Source organism: Rhagoletis pomonella, unplaced genomic scaffold, assembly GCF_013731165.1.
Source record: "Rhagoletis pomonella isolate Grant_MI unplaced genomic scaffold, Rhpom_1.0 Rhpom_scaffold_00014, whole genome shotgun sequence".
Lineage (NCBI taxonomy): Eukaryota > Metazoa > Arthropoda > Insecta > Diptera > Tephritidae > Rhagoletis > Rhagoletis pomonella.
In genome coordinates, this window is record NW_023458568.1 from 10,662,655 (window position 1) to 10,680,551 (window position 17,897).

At 35.3% G+C, this 17,897-nt stretch overlaps 1 protein-coding gene across 4 annotated transcripts in view; it reads right to left on the reverse strand.

Moving 5' to 3' along the window:
- LOC118749220 (cleavage and polyadenylation specificity factor subunit 5) overlaps nt 1–17,897 on the reverse strand; it is a 590,731-nt gene that overhangs the window by 41,130 nt on the left and 531,704 nt on the right. For 2 of the 4 annotated variants that reach the window (XM_036484011.1, XM_036484012.1), the window contains exon 3: nt 428–593. The exons of the other annotated variants lie outside the window; for them this stretch is intronic. In XM_036484011.1, coding sequence (XP_036339904.1) covers nt 428–593 — 166 coding nt within the window. The remainder of the gene's footprint in view (nt 1–427; nt 594–17,897) is intronic. 4 annotated transcript variants of the gene reach the window in all.

Consider the following 17,897-nt stretch of genomic DNA (forward strand, 5'->3'; position numbering starts at 1 on the left):
AATAAGGATTAATCAATCAACTACATTAAAATTTGTAAACACAATTTTCCAGGGATTTTTTTATATGCCAGCGCCCCCCTAAATGTGTACTATCAACGTTCATACCTGAAAAATTGAAACATTTAAATTTTCTTCATACATGTCTGCAGAACTAGAATTTGGTATGCATACTCGCCTATCCACGATGCGACGGTATGTCATACTTGACATGTAGTACTGACAAGTCTGCTTGTGTATATTCTGTTTTATTCATAATTTTTGCAGATTTTTAATCGGTGTGGCCAACAGTGAAAAAAATACCAAACTAAGTCTCGTGGGACAGAAGTGCATTGAAAACCAGGCATGGAAATGCTAGTTCAATTTTATTACAGAAACGTTCTTCCAAAGCAAACCATTTATGTAAACAAAAATATATAATTTTTCTTACCCTTTTCATGTAACTGTACCAAAAACAGCCGTTTATGCTCTTTTGGTTTGGTGATATGTGGCGGAATGTAAGGATACTGAGGGGGCTCAAAATTCGGGCGCCACCAATTTCCAATTGTGTCCTCTACAATCCAGTCTTGTTTTACTCCGTCTTGACGACCTAAAGTCTGCAAAAATTTGGAGAAATATCAATTATGTCATTCAGTCATAACAAAATTTTTCTATGTGCAAACATAAAAACATATGTACATATATAATAATAATAAAAATAATCCCAACGGTTTTTACCCCCAATTCCCGCTCATACGCACGAGGGGCGCAGTCCGCATGACGTACGGAACCAATATTTTCAATTTTTGCGCCGAGTCACAATAGGCAGGAGTTTGTTAAGTGTCGAGATCTAAAACTGTTCAGCTACAGAACTAAATTCATCAGCTGATTTTATGTCTTTGTATTAATAATTCATTTATTGAGAGAGGAGTGTACCGCTTTCTTAATACTGAAAAGCGGATCTGATATATCAAACGTTCTGGAATGAGAGTTAAATCCTGGCATAAGCAACGGAGTGGGTCGTGCAATTCAAAATTAGTTTTACAAGCTTTCTTGATAACCGGGAGAGAACATTTAGGCTAACTTCACCCAGAAGAAGCGGACTTGAAATTGAGTATGTCAGTAATTTAACAATAAAAATTGTACCAAGCATTTGCCTGCGGCTGGAAAGTGTAGGAAGATTAATAAGTTTTAATCGGCTCGTATAAGGCGGAAGGTTATATTGAGAATCCCAACGGAAATTTCTTAAAGCAAAAAGTTAGAATTGTTTTGAATTCATTCTATCTTGTCTGAGTAAATTTGATACCTAGGATTCCAAACCACCGAACCGTATTCCAGAATCGGTCTCACTAATGTTGTAAACAGGGTTTTAGTGATATAAGGGTCACTAAATTCTTTTGACCATCGTTTCACAAATGCAAGTACACCTTTAGCCTTGTTGACTGTCACATTAATGTGACAATTAATTAATTAAGCTTAGGATCCATTGTGATACCAAGGTCCACAAAATTGAATACCTGTTCCAGGTTATGGTTACCTATTGTATAAGAAGAGGGCTGAACAGCTATTCGCGAGAAGCACATTACTTTACATTTCTTAAGATTTACAGGTCTATTCTGCACGTTACCGAAGATTTTGTAACCGGAAAATTTTATTACCAAAAAATGTTACCAGTTCTTGTCACCGCGATTCTAGGTACGTTGGTAATGCAGTTAAAATATTCAGCAATTCAGCTATGAAGAGTTGTGCAAATTCTGGCATATTTCTGCATATTTCACGGGGCAATACTTTGTTACCAGCTTATGAGATGCGAGCTCTCTGACAAACAAAAAATTTTCAGGTGAAAGTGGTACTGTTTTTGAAATATTTAAATTTTTTTGAATTAAAAAAAAAAATCGTGCCTTTTCATGTATTTTCTTTAACTGCATCTACAAGCCAGGCTATACTTAGTAAATTTTTTATGTAAAATACTTCCAGATAGTTGCTTCTCCATACCAAATGCAATGTAGTTAAAATATATTAAGGAACCATCATAAAATTACGACTATTTTGGGATTTTTAACTTTTTGATATTTTCTTCCCCAACTTTGACTATCTCTGGTGAAAAAAAATGTACTGAGCTATAACTTTACATTACATAAAAAAATTGGTCATTTAATAAAGATTTCAGAAAGGTGCCACTCTTACTGTTTCGAATAGAAAAAAAGTTATAGCCGCTTTTGTGGGCAAAGGACTGAGACACGCTATAATGTATTTAATAGATTTAAATTTAAGTTGCTCTTGTTACCGACCAATGACATGCTAAATAGTACAAAGGTACATTATTACCTGCTACTGACATTATTTTATGTTACTGAAATCTTTATTAAATGAGCAATTTTTTTATGTAATGTAAAGTTATAGCTCAGTACATTTTTTTTCACCGGAGATTTGCTTTTAACACAACGCAAAAAATCTTATTAGGCGCCAGCAAGCGGGCATTGGCTAGTTAATCATAGAGGTATGAAGAGATCCAACGTAGAAAATTAGGTGGAAGACCAAGAAGATCAAGTTTACAGATGAGCAACGAGTGGCACACTTTGCAGAAAGCTTAGCTATGCCCCGGTAGTTCTCCACTGAAGATCTGCTACCGCTTTTATGTAACGGGGTTATGAACGATTCCTTCCATACAGTTGGAAAGATGCCATCTTTAAGAGACAAATTAAATAAGGCTGTTAGCGGCTCATAGAGATCATCGCACAATTTGTAAGAATACAAGTAGGGATCTGGTCTGGACCATAACTTAAGGACTGCTTTAAGGATCTCAGATAAACTACGACATCATCGGGAGATATTACTGGGATATTTATTGAGTTAATTGGACATAGTTTAAAAGAATAGTCGATGATAGTATGTGAGTTAATGGAATAATTGGATTTGAAAAACTGATCGAGCATGTTAGAAATTGTTTGATTATCACTAGAGACGGTATTTTGATATTTCAGGGCGGAAGAAAACCCACGTACATTTCGCTTAGAGTTTACGAAATCATAAAATGATTTGGGGTTATATATTATACGCCGTTTGATTTTACAAGTACGCTTTATAAATTTTTTTGTTTAATTCAAAATACTTATGACGCAAAAGTGAGTATTTTACATAGTATGAGTGTAAACCGGTTTTTTTGTGTAATCTAAAATAACGCGACTTTCTGTTTTTCAAATTTCTCAGTTCTTTAGTGAACCATAACAGTGTTTGTTCTTCAGGAACATTCATGCGTTTAGGCACACGCTTTTCAAATAATTTATGTAAAGTAAAGTTAAAAAGTGCAACGCTTTGTTCAATATTTTCTTTATATGCAGGCCACGACAATAAAGACAGTTCTTTGTTAAGCTTTTTAAAGTTGGCTTTCGAAAAATCAAAGCGAACATTTGGTTCGTATGCTTGCTGCAATTTTGACCATCTATATACATATATAAAATTAAGTGGCAAAACTTCCTGTTCGCATACTCCTCCTAGACGGCTTGCCCGATATCAAAGAAATATTCAGGGGTGATTGGGGTCTGTGTGGAGGGTGCACATAAGAAATTTCATGTGTGTATCTTTGCACGTTTTGCAAAAACAAAAAAAAAATTAATTCTGTTTGGCTTTACGCCACCTGTTAAAAAAGTTTCATTTATTTAATATGCGGGAACGACTGAATGGATTTGCATGAAAATTTGCACACAGATAGCTTATGACCTAGGTTGGAAAATAGGCTACTTTTCTTAATAGTTGCCAACTGTTAAAAAAGTTTCATTACATTAATACGTTGAAACGACTGAATGGATTTGCATGAAATTTTGCAAGCAGATAGCTTATGACCTACAGTGGAAAATAGGCGAATTTTTTGGAAGAGTTGCCACCTGTTAAAAAAGTTTAATTAAATTAATACGCGGAAACGACTAAACGGATTTGCATGAAATTTTGCACACAGATAGCTTATGACCTAGGTTAGAAAGTAGGCTACTTTTTTTTAAGAGTTGCCACCTGTTAGAAATGTTTAATTTAATTAATACGCGGAAATTAGTGAACTGATTTGCATGGAAGTTTTCACACAGATAGCTTATGAGCTAGGTTGAAAAATAGGCTACTTTTTTAAGAGTTACCACCTGCTAAAAAAGTCTGAACGGATTTGCATCAAATTTTGCAAGCAGATAGCTTATGACCTACAGTGGAAAAAAGGCTAATTTTTTGGAAGAGTTGCCACCTGTTAAAAAAGTTTTAATTAAACTAATACACGGAAACAACTGAACAGATTTGCATGCCATTTCGAACAGAGATAGCTTATGACCTATGTTGGAAAATAGGCTACCTTTTTAAGAGTTATCACGTATAAGGAAAGTTTAATTAAATTAATACGTGGAAATGACTGACCTGATTTGCATGAAAGTTTGCACACAGATAGCTTATGACTTAGACTGGAAAATAGTCTACTTTTTTAAGAATTGCCACGTGTTTGAAAATGAAATTTTGCTCAAGGATGGTTTATGACCTGGATTCAAAAAATAGGCTACTTCCTTAACCGGTTTTCCGATCAGAACGAAATTTAGTACACTTACTACAGATTTCGGAAGGATGGTCTTAGACTGAAAGTAAGTCCGATAACTCAAGGCCCCTCCAATACAAATTGGAATTTTCATATTACATACATATCTCTGGAAGTATTTGTGGGAGAGAACTGAAACTTGGTATAGTGATATGTATGTGAAATCAATGTTGGCATTAATCGATTGATGTTTTAATTAGTTAGTTAATTCGATTAAATTCAACCTGATTGCAGTTAATCATGATTAGTTTTAATCCGACTAAACAGTTAATCGTAACCGCGATTAAAAAATTAATTTTTAATCATTAACTCTTAATTTGATCAAGAAGGTTTGGTGATTAATTAAGTTATGCTGGAATTTCCCTGTGCACACAAAGCAAGTTAATCCGGTATAGCTAAGTCGGGTTTCCTCATCAATCTTAACTCGCTTAAAAAATAACGAGCTATAACGAAATGGGCACAGAAATAAAATCTAACATCATTCAATTATTTTTCATATTTTTATAAAAGCGCGGGGTGAAACCCGCGGGTATAAGCTAGTCACTTATAACTTCGTAAGATACCTCCATAGCAGGGTGGTAGACATCTTCGGGCAAAACTAGTGGATCCCGCTTATTTACAACGGACTTAGATGCATCATCAACATAAACAAGATCTAATACTTTACCAAACTTATTGTGAAGTACATTAACCTGAGTTAGGCAGAGTTCAGCCATCTCCTCTAAAAATACGTTGTTGCACTCACTAGACGCGAATATCGTTGTCAATGATGTTCCATGATATGCTTGGTAAATTAAAATCACCCAACAAAATCATTGAATCAGAGGGTTTAGTCAGTAAATTAACTGATTTCAGTAAAGAGATGAGTCGTGAATACACCAATGTGTCAGATCGGGGAGGGATATAGCATAGAGCTAAGTAAATAGACCCTTTTCCAGACTGTACACGAATGCATTTGAATTCTACTGAATCAATGTGTGGAAGACTAACTTCTTCAGATGGTATTGAAGAGTCTACAGCGAAGAGTACGCCACCGCCGATTCTGTCCTCCCTATCTTGTCTATAGATATGATAATTATTTGGAAGAATCTCTGAATTGAAAATGTGAGGTTTCAGCCAAGTTTCAGTGAAAGAAAGAATATTATAATTACATTCAAGGCCTTTAAGGTTTAAGTTCGTTAATTTAGTATTTAAGCCTCTTACATTTTGGTAATAAATACTCAAAGCAGATTTAATAATTAGTTTTTTGATTTAGTGTTATGACGGGGAATATTAGCAAGTTATTTCCTTTTTTGTGCTTATATTCGAATTCACGATTGAAAGCTCCGGGGGCCAAAAAGAACTACTAAGCAGCGTATTAAAATTATCTAAATTCATATTAAAGTTTTAATAACACTTTTTAATAAAAATACAAACAAAATAAATTATAACAATTTAGGAGCTGATGTAATTAGCTTTAAATATATGAAGCGAACAGTCTGAGTATCACTGTATTATGACACTTAATAAACGCAACGCAAACAGCTGTGCCAAGAATTACTAGAAGAAGTAAACAAAAAGAGTAGAAAAAATGTGCAACAACAAAACGATTTCAGTTAACTACAAAGGATACAACAACAATGGTAGCAACAAATGACTCTGCAAGATTAGAATGTATGCTAGTGAAATTTAATTAAATTTAGTTTAACAGAATAACTTTCACTTAGCTTCAATTATTTCACACTAAGATGCTCATAGGCACTTTTTATCACAACTTTAACTCAGAATTAGCACAATAAACTTAGCAATTAGAAAGCCAAAATCAGAGCACAATATAAGTACAACCTCACAGCTTGACTTTTGCTCACGATGTATGTATGGATAGGGACACGATATGGAACAGAAAGTATCGATATGGTACTCATTTAAAGTATCGCTTCAAAAATATCGGGTACCCATTAATATCGGAATAAAAAGACTCGATATTCCAAATATCGATACCAAAATCCAAAAAATTTATCTGAATATAGGTCTCGTATATAGGCCGCTGTGGTGTAATGGTTAGCAGTGGGCAAAGCTTGAAAATGAAAAACATCTTCCCATTAAAACAAAATCGCCGTTCAGAGTCGACATAAACTGAAGGGACCCCTTTTGTGCCGCAACATTAAGGCGCGCGCGACAAATCGGAGCAGAATCTCGGTCAAACACTAACATATTTGTAACAGCACGTGGAGATTGATGTGTTGACTTAAAACATCGAGGTCGCGGGGTCAAATTCCACAACATGCAATCCTAACTATATTACAAATTTCTGCTCTTTAATGCCCAATTTATATCAGAAAGAATTGTTAATAACATTATCCTTGTAATGTGACTTTATGACTTTCGATACGATACTAGGGTTCTGGTACTCGATTCCAAAAAATATCGTTTTAAAACTATCGAGTACAAAATATCGGCATCGAAGCCCAAAAGTATCGATATCGTATCGTATCGTATCGAAATTCGTGTCCCTATGTATGGATTTCGTAAAAATAAAATGTTTATGTTTATAAACTGTTTGTTCCAACATTAGTTTACAAGAAAATATTGCTTCCTTAAAAACTGGGTTTTAAAAGCATAAAGTAATAGTTTAAATTATTAACTCGCTAAACACGAATAGAAGTTAATTTACTTTTACAAAGAAGCGATTGACAAATAATTATGGTTTTTACCGGAATCCCTCATGCAGTACATATTGTTCTTCATATCATTTGCAACAAATTTAAAATTGAAATTGCCTTCCACTAAAGTTTATTTACATATGTATTTTTTTTAATAGTTTTAAATTAAAATATACGCAGTTCGTTTGATAAAACTTTCTTCCATATGACGCATGAACAAAATTGAAATTGATGTTGAGGAAAATGCGCAGCACCCTCGGCAAAAATATCTAAAAAATAAACGGTAATTTTGGGATGCAAAACTGATTAAAAAGTTGAAAATGTTGATGACAATTTATCGAAGTTTATTTAGTTTTTATAATTTTTGTTACATTTTTTTCATTTTCGCAGCTTTGACTGTTTTAAATGAGCTAGCGCTTCTGCTTAACTTCTGAAAAAATGGCAGTCAAAGCAAAAGCAGAAAATGATTACTAACGATTCAAAGCAGACGCAATATCTTAGCTTTTGCAAGTCATCAACAGTCGCAATCGAAGAAAAGAAAATGTTTGCTTTCGCACGCTGTCAACAGTCGCAGCCAATTGCATTTTTGTTTTCGCTTCTTGATAAATTTATATATATACATATTTATATACTTTGTATGTACATTAGGGTGCATAACTCTCCATACAAAAAAACAGTAGTTTTTGCATTGCAATTATAAAATTTATTATATTTTAAGACTTACGCCAAAATATTTCGGAAAAATACTAAGATTTACGAGAGCTGGACCCACTTGAAAATACCTCGAAAAATTTCGGATGTTGCGGCCACTGAAAATCGATCTCAATTTTGTGTATAGCACCGTGAATTTATTCCTAGAACAAGTGGAATAGTCGACCATGGAAAATCCGGTCCCCGGCTGCTGAGTGAGTGCAAAGATGTCAGAATGCGCGAAATGCCGAAAAGGCGTCAGAGGAGAGTCGGGTGGGGAAAGTGTACCATAGAACGCAGGTGTGTGCGTCGGCTGATGACTACAGCCTAAAGGCACTGGAAAACTTTCCGCTTTTGCGCTTCATGTTTGACAACTGCATGATGTACATAGCTAATGTGGATGAAGCTCTGAGAGAAATGATAGGTATTGCTGAGGCTAAGAAGATGAATATTATAGAACAAAATACAGATAATGTAATAAAATGTTAAAAAATCACAGCAAGGAGGTAAAAATGTTGGTTGATAGTATAAAGAAGGCAAATCAGGAGAAACTAGAGGTTATAAAAAGAGTAGAGGGGCTGTGTAAAGTAAAAAAAGAGAAAAGGGTAGATTCATCCACTAGTGAGCTATGCAAACAAAAACAAGAAATAAATAGCGAAGTGAAGAAAGTGGCAACAATAAGCCAAGAGAAATCGCAAAGTGGTGTGGGTGTATCGTATGCCAATGCATTGAAAGGTATTCCTCCTATAATTGTCAGGCCGAAAAATAAACAAGCGGCTGAGAAGACTAGGGTGGACCTTAATAAGATCGACGCATCCAATATGAAAATTGATAGAGTGTCTAATAAGAACATTGGGGCAGTGGTAGTAAGCGCAAATAGCGTTGCAGATAAGGACAAAATAAAATCTGCTCTAGCAGACAATTTAAATAAAGATGTGTATGATGTCACCGAACCAAAAGTTAATAAGCCTAAAATTTTGGTAGCGTACATAAACGCTGAGTACTCTGAGACGGAGATTATAAATAAGATAAAAGCTCAGAATAGCTATTTAAATGATGCAAGTTTGAGGTGTGTACAAATATTTAAGTCCGGGCGCAGTGGTGAGTCGAGCATAAATTCTTCCTGCAAGTATTGGAGTCAAAGAGAGTTAATATTGGGTGGGATCGTTGCCCCGTCTATGATGGCATGGTTGCATGGGAGAGCACAAGTCTGAGAGATGCACTGAGAGTAACCAAAAACAAGTTTGTGGCAATTGTTGTGATGCTGTTAAAGAGTTAGGGCTGAATCTGAATGTGGAGCACAACGCATTTAGTCGTGAATGTCCTGTCTATATTAGGAAACTGAAACTAGAAAAACAAAGGGTAGGATGCTAGCAATTAGACGTAAGGGAAAAGCGTAACAGCTACCTAAAGTAATATAAATAGTATAATAGCTAATAAAGCCGAACTCGAAAGGCTTATTGAGACCGTTAATCCGGATATAGTTCTATGCTCTGAAACATGTACAACAGAGGAAATAAACGACTCAGAAATTAAGTTTTCGACATATCAGTGTATTAGGTGTGACTCACATCGTAGACATACAGGCGGGGTAATGATAATCTTGCGAAACACAATAAACTTTAAAATAATATTAAATAGATCAGATTGATAAAAATGTCTGGTGTATAGTTATACAGCTAAAAAACTATGATACCAAATAGAGAATCGGGGTGGTTTATCATTCACATAGCGCAAGCGATGCTGATTTTCTGACATACACTGGCAATCAAAACCGAGTGCATGTTCGAGATTTTTTTACTTACAGTGTAATAACTTTTTTAATAATGAGCGAATTCTTTCGAAATTCTCAGCAATTGGTCTTCATTATGTAACGAATAAAAGCTAGTATACAGAAAAGATGAATTTAAAAAAAAAACGGTAATTTCACGGCATAAACGTAAGGCAACTCTATGCACTCAGTTTTGAACTTTTCTGTTGTAAGATTTTAGAAGATTGGAATATGCCGTTAGATACATGTCATGATTTTTTCTTTACTTACACAACATTCTTCGAGGTTTGTTTCAATAAGTGCGTTATTTTTGGAGAGTAAGTTCGCGTTTGATATAGTGGTAAAAAAGAAAATGAGAAAAATTGCAATAAGTATTGAAGATAATATAGTCGACTTGACTAAAAATGGGAACTCGTCACGTGTTATTGCTCAAAAATTGAAAGTGAGCCAACGAACGGTAATAGTTGTCCAAAAACGGAGAAATATCGCTCCGGTACCAAATATTGGAGGTCGGCCCAGACTACTAAAGGACTCCGACGCCCGTTTGATGTTGCGCAAAATGCAAAATAAAACGTCAAAAACGCCAAAACAGGCAGCTCTGGCTATAAACAAGAACGTTAGTGCACCAACTGCACGTAGAGCGCTCCACAGAATAGGATTAGTGTCAGCAGTTAAGCAGCAAAAGCCAGCTCTGTCTGATAAGAACTTCAAAGCGCGACTGAAATTTTGCAAAAGTCACGAGAATTGGACCGTTGAGGACTGGAAACGGGTAATTTGGTCTGACGAAACGAAAATTAATCGTTTCCAGAGCGATGGAAAAGAATATTTTTGGCGTAGACCTCATGAACATCTTCAAAAGCACCATGTGAAGCAAACTGTAAAACATGGTGGTGGCAGCTTAATGGTTTGGGGGTGTTTTACTTGGTGGCATTTGGGGCCGTTAGTTAAAATTGAAGGGATAATGAAGAAGGAAAACTATCTCCATATTCTTCAATCAAACTTGCCCGACTTTGTAGATATGAGCGCATACCCGGAAGAAGAAGTCGTTTTCCAGCAGGACGGAGATCTGAAACATACCGCAAAAATTGTACACCGCTGGCTGCTTGAGCAAAATTTTCAACTACTGCAGTGGCCAGCACAAAGCCCTGACCTCAACCCTATTGAAAATTTATGGGCTGTGGTCAAGAGGCGATTGGGACAGCATACGCGAACTCCGACTAATATGGAAGAGCTTTGGAGGCGAGTAAAGCTAGAATGGGAAAATATACCCAGCGAAATAATAGAAAATTTAGTCGAAAGCATGCCTAGACGTATGAAACTGGTTATTAAAAACAAAGGATTGTGGATACCATATTGATACCAGCCTACTAAAATCCCACAAAAAAAAAGTTCAAAACTGAGTTAATCGAGTTGCCTTACGTTTATGCCGTGAAATGGGCGCTTTTTTTTTAAATTCATATTTTCTGTATACTAGCTTTTATTCGTTATAAAATAAAGACCAATTGCTGAAAATTTCAATAGAATTCGCCCATTATTAAAAAAGTTATTACACTGTAAGTAAAAAAATCTCGAACATGCACTCGGTTTTGATTGCCAGTGTACATGGAGGCCATTTTATCGGAAATATGCGAGAATCTGGTAAATACTGTTATTATTGGAGATTTTAATATAAATCTAATCCTTGTATCGACATATAGCAAGAGAGTCAATGAGATCTTCGCTCAACAGGCAATGCGACAGTTAATTAATTTTAATACGCGGGTTACTGAATATTCTGAAGCATTGATCGATTTGTTGTACTCGAACTCGAAAGAAGTTGTATGGGAAACTATAATGATTACGTGCAATGCAAAAAAACTAGGCCCTATCAATAAGCTGTCAGAAATAACTTCTTGGGAAGCATACAGCCCGCACAACCTCGTACACCTCTTGAGACAATGCAACTTTACTGACCTGAATAATCTCAGCCCCGATGACATGCTCGAACATATTAATCATAGCTTGATTTCGAGTATGAATAAACTTACTTCTAGGGTACAAACTCGCGTTAAAATTAGAAATAAATGGTATAATAGACAAGCGACTGAAATCAATAAGGAAAAGTTCAAGTTATACCAAAAGGCAATAGTCAAAGGTGATTGTGTAGAATATAATGAAATAAAGAAAAGATATAAGAAAATGATTAAAACTAAAAAAATACAATATTTGGAAGACAAAGTTGAAATAAATAGAAATGATAGTCGTTTGATGTGGAAATATTTTTGAAAAATATTGTCAATAGCACTGACAATAAAGAAAATATCATGGAAGTGCTTATCAATGGCAAAATGTACAGAAATAGTAGGGAAATCGCCGACAAGTTAAACACCTTCTTTGTGGATAGTATCGTCGAGATAAATAGAAATATAGAAAACATTGACGGGGACTTGATACGACAGGAAAATCGTCGAACTACTTTTAAATTTGATGAAATTAGTACAGATGATGTTATCTCTATTGTTTAGAAATTCAAAACAAAAATTGGTGGAAATAATATATTAACCGAGGATATGATTAAAGATTCCGTGGAATATATGGGTTGCAGGTTTCAGGGCTAAACACTCATGTGAAACTGCTTTAAACCTGGTTCTATCACAATTATTACCTTAATTCCAGGATGAATATTGTGGCTGTATTCATTGATCTCAAAAGAGCCTTCGAGACAATTGACAGGGATATTATGTTGAAAAATCTGGAACATATTGGTATAGAGAATTCCGAACTTAATTGGTTCCGTAGTTTCCTCTCAGACCGAAAGCAACAAACACTGATTGATACATCCTTATCAGCGAAGGTAGCAGTTGATATTGGTCTACCACAAGGGTCGGTATTAGCTCCAACACTTTTTAATATTTATATCAATGATATAAAATCAGTTTTGAAACACTGTAAGGTAAAACTGTTCGCTGACGATACTCTCTTAACCATTAGCGACAGGAACATACCTAATGCAATGGTAAAGATGCAAGAAGATCTTGATTGTTTATACAAATGGTTGTGCCTAAACAAACCCCAACTAAATGTGACAAAAACTAAGTCTATGATCATATCTAGGGCAGTCAACGTCGACCACATTAACTATAGGTTAAAAATCAGGGATGAATTAATAGAAGACGTAAAAATCATTAAGTATCTAGGTATAATCATCGACAATAAGTTAAAATTTGAGGAGCACATTGAATACACAGTAAATAAATTGCGAATAAAATTGGTCTTATTAAAAAATCGTGTAAGTATCTAATAAGGAGGTATAAAACCCTAGCCTACAGATCTATAGTTGAACCGCACTTCATATATTGTCCAACGATCTTTTTCATAGCTAATGACACACAAATTGATAAATTTCAGAAAATGCAAAATAGAGCTATGCGATTTATTTTGAACAAACGCTACGATACACCCATACAGGATATGATCGCAAAGTTAAGTTGGTTGAGCATTAAACAGCAAATATTCTATCACGCTATGAAATTCGGATTTAACATAAAGCAGGGTAGACTTCCAGATTATCTAGTGACAACTTACGATATATTAATGGAACTCATTCATACTTACTAAGGGAAAACAACAGCTTCAGGCTACCGCTATATAAAACGGAAGTTGGCAAGAAAAATATCTTCTATAAAGGGTTGAAATGCTTTAACGAGCTACCTGCACAAATAAAACAGTGTGAGAACGTAGGCACTTTCAGGAGGCTGCTATTTAACTATTGCAAAACACTGGCTATTAGGTAGCAAGGATTGGCATGGAAACTAGTCCTTTCCATCCGTCCATAAATGAGGAGACAGAAGCGTTCGGCATGGAAACTAGTTCTTTCCATCCGTTACAGCAGCATGACTCTGGATCTCGTCCATTCAGAGCGCCTGCCTCTAAAGTGGTATGGAAAAGAGGCGGCTTGGAAACTAGTCCTTTTCAAACGCCCAGTATATGTACTGTGCTGTTCGGAATCTCGTCCATTCCGACAGTTCCGAAAATATGATACTCTTAGATACTTATTATTTATTAGATACATGTGCATTAGCTATATTTCACCTAGATTAAAAGAAAAATTAAAATAATTGTGTAAGAAAATTAACATTACGCTATCCCTACTTTTAATGAATAAATGTGGACTTTGTAATTTTTGTTATATATGTGTGATATGTGTATATATATGTAGGTCATACGACCGTAATAAATAAATAAATAAATAAACCACACCTGGGGATATCAACAAAAACAGGATATAGCACATCATAAAACGTGACAAGGGACTCAGATCATATCAGACACACCGGGCACTTACTTTCAGAAGCGTTAAAACAAAAACGTATGTTAGTCAAAATCGAAGGCATTGCTTTGCAAGTACGTGAGTAATAAATTATGATTACTGACCAGAAAATGCAATAGGGAGTTTGCTCTACCATCATGATTTGCATCCGAACTCATTTCGAGCATTCAACGTAGCCACCACCCACCTTATGTGATGGTTTAAAAAAACTCCGCTTCAACTCACGAGGCAATATCTACACAAAATCATGTTTTGAACTTAATTTTCAAGGATGATTGGCCATTTGGTGTCCAGACCTCAATCGATTCGACTATAAATTATGGTGCATTCTGGCGTGCACTACTCGACATTCAAATGATGAGCCTTTAAAGCGCCCCTTATTCGAGGAGAGCGGCCAAGCCGACCTAGACGGAGAGCTCATGATCAAAAAACTCATCATACTTCAGATCGATAGAAATTTTTTGTGAACTTAGCTTGTTAATACGTATATAAATCGAGATCCGGACGGCTAAAGATATCAATAAAAAATCGATTACTCAAAATACTTCAGATGACTTGAAATTTTGATAGAATTTTATTTACAGTATATAGAAAATGAATTCAAGGGTGCCTGCCAATTCTTATGGTCTTAAAGTATTGCCAGCCCTCCGGATCTCGATTTATATATTAACAAACTAAACCCACAAAAAATATCAATCGATCTGAAGTATGATGAGTTTTTTGGTCATGAGCTCTTGGTCTAATTGCACCGCTGCTGGAATCCAAATGGAGGTGATTTAGCTTTATGCGAACCAACTTCGTATGTATACCCTTGTGCAAAAGTGAGCTCGGTATAAAAATGGCAAGTCGCTGAATGTGGAAAACATCTACACAACAACAAGACTACATGGCTTCATGTGCAAGTAAGTTGTATCTTGGTAAGGAAAAGCACATCATATTTTTCAGTTTTCAAAAGAACGAAAAGCAACGGAGAAAATGGGTAGATGCGAGTGGCTTGAAGGGAATAGGAGATCATCTAATTTTTATTTGTTTTGTTAGATTCCTGTTATAATAAAGCACTCCATTGTATATAATCGTTAACACCTATCCCAGTAGAACTTGGGAGCATCGTTCGATTGCGAGCTTACGAATACTCTCCATTGATCCCTATATTTCTGTGTATATATAAGCATGTAATTTTTTTACTCCCTTTAACATTCTTCGGGGATGAGTTTTCCAGGGTTCAAATTAAAGGTATCACTATTAATCATCATACATGTCGCTGAATGTGAAAAACATTTACACAACAACAAGACTACATGGCTTCATGTGCAAGTAAGTTGTATCTTGGTAAGGAAAAGCATATCATATTTTTCAGTTTTCAAAAGAACGAAAAGCAACGGAGAAAATGGGTAGATGCGAGTGGCTTGAAGGGAATAGGAGATCATCTAATTGTATATAATCGTTTACACCTATCCCAGTAGAACTTGGGAGCATCGTTCGATTGCGAGTTTACGAATACTCTCCATTTCTCCCTATATTTCTGTGTATATATAAGCATGTAATTTTTTTACTCCCTTTAACATTCTTCGGGGATGAGTTTTCCAGGGGTCAAATTAAAGGTATCACTACTAATCATCATACATGGTTGCAAAAGAGGAGCACGGTGGTCCTCGATCATCTTTAACCCTGACGAGCTTGCACCTCCGATTTTCTTTTTCCATACGGTTCAGGAATACTTCCCAAACATATTGCTTTAGCGCTGAAAATCAAAAAGTAAGCACGTTTTTAAATCGTTTTTCCCTGTCGTGTCGTCTTCGACCTCTCGGAAGTTTATCAAGTTTTATTTTACACCGCATATTGACTGCTGAATGGAAGATCGACCTATCTCGGCAGCCAGTTCGAAAACGCTCTTTACTGAAAAACACCCTATCTCAGAATTTGGTTCAAGAACGCCCTATCTCACTTCAAAATGTATTGAAAATGTGCTGATATAGGGCGTTTTTGAATCAGCACCTGAGATAGGGCGTTTTTGAAACGACATATGAAATAGGGCGTTCTTGAAAAGTTTTTTGAGATAGAGCGTTTTCGAGATGGCTGCCGAGATAGGTCGATCTTCCACTAAGCAGTCGATATAGTATATCGCCCTTCGGCTCTTACGCTATTTTAATTTTTTCAAATAAATCACCAACACTTTCAACGAAGTTTTTGATGGATTTTTGGCTTCCGACCTTTTAGCTGAGATGGTTTTGCGAATATTTTCCCAGATGCCTTACAATTTCGCAGATTGCAAAACATAGCTTGCTACAATTGCTTATTGGAAGGGAGCTTTGCACCAGTAATTTGGTAAAAGTCCGGCCAATAAAGTCGTGGCCGGTTACGTGGTTTTTTATACTTTAGCTTATAGAAGGGTCCGAAGTGTATGCTGATTACATGCCCGACATACTATTTTTTTCTTTTAGCGCGAGGACAATAATCACTTTAGAATATTAGTATGGCTTTTTATTCAAAAAAAACTTGCTTTAAGCATACCTATGTATAAGTATTAATAACACAGTTCGACAAATTTTGCCTTTTTTCAACCATCTGAGTAAAACAAACCGTTTCTTGTAGATTTTCTGGTGCTGAATCCAAATCTGGCCGCAGAATTGCTCTAGCACGTCCGGATTTTAAGATATCCTAACCTCAAAGTGCCGAAAACACGGTTTTTGCCGCTATTTGAGGTTATATCATTTCTACTTAGGGCATCGTTAGCACTACTCTTCCCCTTTATAATTCATTTTCGTTTGGTGCGATCCGATTTTGCTTTCTCAAAATATAGTACCAGTTTTAATGTGCAACACTTCGGTATTACTTCGTACGCATGAGTCATCATAGCTAATATCAAAGTACTGCACATTAAAACTGGTATATGTATATCGAAAAAGGAATCCAATCGCAACAATCAAAAATGAATTTTAAAGGGGAAAGGTAGTACTAAATGATATGCTAAGTAGAAATGATCTTAAAAATTTGTTTTCATAATATAACCTCAAATATCACCAAAACCGTGTTTTTGGCACTGTGAAGTTAGGATATCTCGAAATTCTGACGAGCTACAGCAATTCTGCGGCCAAATCTACCAGAAACGACGTGTTTTACTCAGATGGTAAAATTTTGTTCGTAAGCATGAGTGATCATAGCTAATATCGAAGTACTGCACATTAAAACTTATATATCTCGAGAAAGAAAAATCGAATCGCAACAAACGAAAATGAATTTTCAAAGAGAAGAGTAATACCAAATGATGCCCTAAGTAGAAATAAGCAAAACTAAAAAAATTGTTGTTCTCATAACACCGTGCAACAGTAAATTTTACACGCACATAAATTAACATATCGCGAAAATATGGGCAAAATATAGTAGATCTGCGTTTTTAATTTTTCATTCTGACGTCATGATTTTTTTAAAAGACTTTGCAATCTCAAAAATATGATTAATTAAAAAAAAAAATATTAAAAAATGTCAGTGCAATGTAGAATAACAATGTTGGTATAAAATAAAAAAGAGAATCTAGCAGAATTACAAAATATTAAATTTTTTGGTGCGTAAGGACGAATAGGTATGGAAACTTTACTATTAAAATTTTATCCTTGAATATCCTTGAAAGTTTGCAATATTTGCAATACTTATCTTATCCTTGTAAACTTGTAAAAAACTTAAATGGTTTTCAATTCTACAGAATTTTCTCTTTCATTTGGTACCCATATTGTTATTTTACATTTCACTGATTTTTTTGAATAATTTTTTTAATCCATCATATCTTTAAAACTTGGAAGTCCTTAAAAAAAATCCTGACTTCAAAGTGAATAAAATTATAGTTTAAAAAACTAAAACCTTGCTATTATAATTTCCATTCGTACTGTCATCAGGTATGTCATGCCTATTACGGTATCCGACGGATGCCATCCGCACGGATCTAAT